Genomic DNA, 5,725 nt, shown 5'->3' on the forward strand with positions numbered 1-5,725 from the left:
GGGGTTGGATTTGCGCCACCACGAAACGAACAAAACGGCAAAATGCCAAACGAAAGCGAGCAGACGAAATGTTGGAGTTATCCTATGTCACTCTAATAAAATAAAGTTACAACAAAATAGCATCCAATGGTTTACATCTCGAAGTTTCTCTCCCCTCGCGCCCAAGATTTAAGCCGCTCTAATAAAATTATTATTGAGTTACAAAATGCACAGCACTCGCTGGCGCAGGACGTGCAAGGGCCTAAAGGACGCCTCATCTGAAAACTGCCTGTCCTTGGCCAAGACTTGGGCTGGTGAGGAGATCAGCTGAGCATCACCAATCTGATGGCTGGAGAAAGTTGGAATCGAAACCTCATCAACCGGAGAGCCTGAGTAGACAAAAAATACTTCATACGTTAATTTTGGTTGCATGATAAAGTGGCTAACACACGGAGCACGGTACAAGTCCTTACCACCACACTTTCCAGAGCTAGTTCCTACACGGCATGGCTGCCCAACCGCACGATTTCTAGCTGTTGCTGCGGAGAAGGATTATGCGGGGCATAAGTTCAGATGCAAGAACTGGAAAGAACATCGTCAAACACACGTGTTGGTGTGCAAGGTACTTACAGCTGGGCATCACTGGCAGTCCTTTTCGATTTGTGCTTTGACTTCTTCTCTTTCTTCTTGTGGCTGTAGAAGTTTTCAGATAGCAAGCATGAGTACATGACGGTACAAACAATCATTGAGGGCATGCAGGCTTGTGGAGTTGAGAAAGCTTACTCATCATGAGAGCTTGAGCTTGGATCCAAACAATGCTTCAGCTTGCGATCAGCATGCCTCATTTCTTTCGTGCCAGGTAGTTGAAGCTGGCTAACCTGCATATATACATACACAGATAATAGAGGCAACGCCAAAGGTACTGATAAGGGCATCAATGTTTAAATACCCTCCTAAAGAGTGGCATATGTTCAACCACGCACCACCTTGGTTAATCCTTTTTTGTTAACACAAAGTGTTCAAGCGGTGAAATGAAACACACAGTTCAAGAACAACTATTGGTGGGAGTTTACATGATTGTGTTATAAACTGTATTTGTGCCAAGCCAGGTAAACATTCTTACCAGGTGATTGATTGAACTGATTATCTGAATAAATTGTTCGACTGGACAATCAAAGTGTTGCCTTGAAAAAACACTTTCCAAGTATCTGCAAACAATCAATGAATTTAGCAAGATCAACAATGAGTAAATGTAAGATAAAATATTGCATCGTGAAACACGGAGTTCTGACAAATTAAGGTCATAATAAACAAAGATAAGTTTACGACCTTTCAAAATCGAGGACACTGAGTGCACTGTTGGACTTGTACAGAGCAGCCAAAGCCAACTGTAAAAAATGGAACACACTATCCAATCAGATCACATAAGAAATTGGTTGAAACTCTGGGGTTTGAATACCCTAAGCTTGACGCTGAGGATTAAGCTTTCTTAATCGATGAATATTAACCAAGAAAATTATGAAAATGACAGTGATGTACTGGAGTAGCACACTAACTGAAGATTAACCATAGTATTTATAGTTTAAGACTACCTGTCCAGGAGTATAGAGAAGAGGTGCATCAGTCAACATCATTGTGTCAACCTCAGAATTCGCAGTTTGATGCAAATCCTACAATACAAATATCTGATGCATAAGCAGGGCAGTCACAAAGCTTGCATGTTTTGTTATTCATATTACCTTTCTTTCCTTCCATGTAAGAAATAAGGTGAAAGAGCTTCTTTTACATTATAAACTGGTTTTATAAATTTGGCAATGGATGCTTTAGTTATTGTTTGAGAAAGTCACACAAATTAGTTCACAATATTTATTTGCCTTATTTGCTTATGTGGCGAATTGGTGTATGACGTGTCTTACTATCTAGTAGAAAGAAGTGAAGAAAGTTAATGTTCAGCACTAGCCATAGTGTGATATAGTAAATCGATAAGACTTGATGGTTCATGTTTTCTGTATCCTTCTGTTGATGCAATTCCAAAAGCAAATGTGGCACCAACTCAATTTTCAGAACTAACATTCATGCATTATTCTATCAATGTTTTGACGGTCACCTAGGAAACCCAAGGTTGTAGATAATAGTTCATTCTTTTCCTTATTGTGATATCAAAGTATTTAAACTAATGCTTAACTCATAAGTTTATGCTAAGATCTTGGTATTATCAATTAGTAAAACCCCCAGCATTCACAGTTTACCTTCATCTACAAGTTTAGGGTTAACCAAACCAGACTTCTATCATGAACTCACATTATTTTCTCAATGATTAGGACATAGAATTTGTGACTGCCATTCATAAAATACTATGGCTATGTAAATGATTGTTGGGAAACATCGAGTAAAATATAGAACATATATTTACGTACACATGTCAGAAAAGGCTAACACAGTAAACATTTTATTAATGTGTTCTTGAACAGTATGGCAAAAGGGTGAAAGGAATGTATGACCTTCAACCGTTGATGTGCACCATTACCTGCCCTACAAAAATCCTTCATAGAACAAAAAAAAAGAATGTAATTAGCCAATGCAGCCATAGGATAAGCTAAATTATGATGGACTTATATGCTGAATATAATGGAATGTTCACACGGAACTTACATCCATGTCATCAATAAATCCTTCAATAGAACGATATGGAGCATAAACGATCAAATCAAAATCTAAAGACTGCAAGAAAGCAAGAAATTCAGTGTCACATTCTGTTTGCTTGGAGGTGCTATAAAACTTGAATATGGAAATGGCATACTTTCAGAACAATCATCTCATTATTTAGAATAATCTGGTGGTCCTGCTGAATCCCTTTGCCAAGTTCCTCAGCAGAAACGTGATTTTCTTCCACTTTGCAAGAAGCATATACACAGGTTAACCTGTGAAAACAAAATTGATTAACTTGGCCACTGGCAAATACTAACAGGGTCAGGAAATAACATTGATAGGAATATAAGACACTACAGACACTTATACTTTTATTTTTGATTAGGATATACATATTCACTTTGCACAGAAGTATGAAGGGTCCCATTCGTTTGCCTAGTTTTCCAGCTACGTTTGAGAGGGAAGTAAATCTTAGCTGAGTATTCATAGACCAGGATTTTATGTGTTCCTAACCACAAAATTATTCATGTTATCACCATTGCTTACATAATATGCTTTGGGTGGTGCTCCATTACAGACCACTGTAGATAGAATCTCTTGAAATATATTATCGCTGTAGCCTGCAAAGCAACAACTGACTGTTAGCATTCAATCACTAAGTTAGCAAAGGCACGGTACCTTGGAAGAGGAATGCTTTACCTGAATTTTGTGGGGGAATTTGAATGCTCTGCACACTTCTTGAATCTTTTGCTCGTAAAATATCCGCATCACTTGCTCCTCTTCGCAGGATAGAGGCTTCACGCTCGAGCTCCCAACAACTGAATTCAAAACAGTAGTTTAACACTATAATAATACATCTAAATGCGAGTAGTCAAACAAACTCTGCAAAAACTTACTATTAACACTGGCCAACAAGGAAACAAGCACAACTATGAAAGAACCAAACTTTTAAGTGAAATCAGTGCATAGACATCGCTTCTCAAGCTCATGCCTACTCATAGAAACATATAGGCAGCAGAAACCATCAAATGGCGTGTACCATGATCGGGCAGAGGTTCAGGGTTCGATATCGAGCCATCAACAGGGTCCACCTTCAATCTCGTCGTCCCATACTTCACAAATTTAAACAAAGGGAACAAAAACAATGAGCAGCCACACATAAGCTAAATAAACAAGTGAAGGAATGCAATGGCGTCGGGAGAAGCCAACCTGGGCGAGGATCTCCGCCGAACGCCGGTTCGCCGTCGTCCACTTATTCACCTGCAAAGCAGAATCAACGGCATCAGCATGCCATTACCATGTGATGTCCAGAGGATGCTATAGTATAGGCTAGCCGTCCCAGGCCAAAGCAAACCCTGGGCACCAAGCAGGGAAGAAGAGAGAATGGATCGGAGAGGGAGGGCTACCAGGTCCTGCGGCTGGAAGATCCACCGCTCCCGGTGCGTGGAGGTCTGGAAATCCGACATCTTGGCCGCTCCTACCTCCGCTCCCAGCAGCCGAATCGAGCCCCCCCCTCCCCCCTGCTGGTGAACACCGCTTGATGGAAGCGGGTGTGGAGGGGATGCCGCAATACTATGGCGTCCTCCGGAGGACGCCGAGGAGGGGCGCGGCGACGGGCGGCAGCGGCAGCGGTGGTCCGGCCGTCAAGGGGTTTCGGTGGCGCCGGTTGGGGAGCAGAACCCCTCCCGGTCTGGTGTTATGGAGAGAGAAGAGAGAGCCCGAGTGGTGCGGGCCTGACCGGCCCGGACACGGCGAGGAACACGAAGAGCCCGGCCCGCTTGATTGGACCGGCCCAGTAGAGAACACCAGGACGGGATGGGCCTGGTCGTCTGGCCTTTTCACCACCATCCTCCTCCACGCGTTTTGATCTCGTCGTCGGCATATCCTTTCTTTTTACCTGCCCCAGCTTTGCCTCAAAAAAAAAAAAAACTGCCCCAGCCGAACGCCGTTGAACCGGGCGACCAATCCCTCCCTGCCGCCGGCGAGCAATCTCCGCCACGGCCGCCGCAGCAGCAGCGAGGAGAGGAGGAGGGGTCCGGCCGTCCGGGATGGGCGACGAGCGCGTGAAGGCGGAGGCGCTGCAGATCCTGGGCCTGTTCCAGGTGCTCCCCCGCCTCGTCGTCTTCGACCTCGACTACACCCTGTGGCCCTTCTACTGGTACGCCCCGCTCCTCGGCCCCGATTCCGCTGGGTTCCGCCGGTGATTTGACGCTTTTCATTCACCAGCGAGTGCCGCTCCAAGAGGGAGTCGCCCAGCCTGTACCGCCACGCCAAGGGCATCATGTGCGCGCTCAAGGAGAAGGGGGTCGACATGGCCATTGCGTCGCGCTCGCCCACCTCCGATATCGCCAGGGTCTTCATTGACAAGCTCGAGCTCCAGCCCATGTTCGTCGCACAGGTAAACCTCGCCCTGCAGCTGGTTTTAGTACATCCTCAGCGCACCGGAATTCAGTCAGCTTGTTAGCAATCAGCCTAGTGATGTAAAAGTAGCTAAAATTAGGCATGTGCATGCGTGCAAAATGGTTCTTCGATGCACCAAGCATGGAGCACATTCGAAACGGATACTTACGCGTGGATGTTTTCATTCCTTTGATTTGACCATGAAAGCCTTGAGCTGAATGGGAGCAGAATCAAAAATGGGCAGGCCCTTGAGAATGTTGGATGCTGATCTTGTTATTTCATCTTAAGCTTAGTATGCAATAAACATGTCTCATTGTCACTGAAAGGCTAACGGAATATAGATAGAAATTGCGTACAGATTTAAGGTATGTTGATTGAGAAAGTTGACATGCCAATAGAATTTTGTTAACATCTTAACTTTAGACTTAGTACACAATAAACACCACATCTTATTAATCCTGTAGAAGAGCACTGCATGGAATTATTCATGCTCTGTTCTGTGCGAAGTCCTGGAAAAAACATCACTTGAAATATCTCTGATGCAGAGGCGGAGCGTCGACGGGACAATCCTGGGTCCTGCGCCCCTTCCAAAAGAATCTGATGCAAAGAGATGCTAATCCTATTGCTAAACTCACTTTAAGTTACCTGGCCACTCTAATCTCCCTAGCTGATCTTGCCGTGTGCTGCCGTTTAGCCC

General features: G+C 44.4%; 2 protein-coding genes across 2 annotated transcripts in view; one reads left to right on the plus strand and one right to left on the minus strand.

The window, feature by feature from the left end:
• Positions 1-69: 69 nt before the first annotated feature.
• On the minus strand, positions 70-4,308 carry LOC119286733 (cyclin-H1-1-like). The gene is made up of 15 exons (XM_037566176.1): positions 4,035-4,308; positions 3,838-3,888; positions 3,668-3,740; positions 3,328-3,446; positions 3,175-3,248; positions 2,780-2,900; positions 2,632-2,700; positions 2,481-2,522; positions 1,572-1,649; positions 1,309-1,367; positions 1,103-1,187; positions 763-857; positions 610-672; positions 453-518; positions 70-368 (listed from the first exon to the last, which is right to left on the minus strand). Exons 1-14 carry the CDS (start codon positions 4,092-4,094, stop codon positions 509-511), a joined length of 999 nt encoding a protein of 332 aa, XP_037422073.1. The 5' UTR covers positions 4,095-4,308; the 3' UTR covers positions 70-368; positions 453-508.
• Positions 4,309-4,676: 368 nt separating this feature from the next.
• LOC119286734 (magnesium-dependent phosphatase 1-like) overlaps positions 4,677-5,725 on the plus strand; it is a 2,904-nt gene continuing 1,855 nt past the window's right edge. The window contains exons 1-2 of the mRNA XM_037566178.1: positions 4,677-4,786; positions 4,855-5,026. Of these exons, the coding sequence (XP_037422075.1) occupies positions 4,677-4,786; positions 4,855-5,026 (282 nt within the window). The remainder of the gene's footprint in view (positions 4,787-4,854; positions 5,027-5,725) is intronic.

This window comes from Triticum dicoccoides, chromosome 4A (assembly GCF_002162155.2).
Source record: "Triticum dicoccoides isolate Atlit2015 ecotype Zavitan chromosome 4A, WEW_v2.0, whole genome shotgun sequence".
Classification (NCBI taxonomy): Eukaryota; Viridiplantae; Streptophyta; class Magnoliopsida; order Poales; family Poaceae; genus Triticum; species Triticum dicoccoides.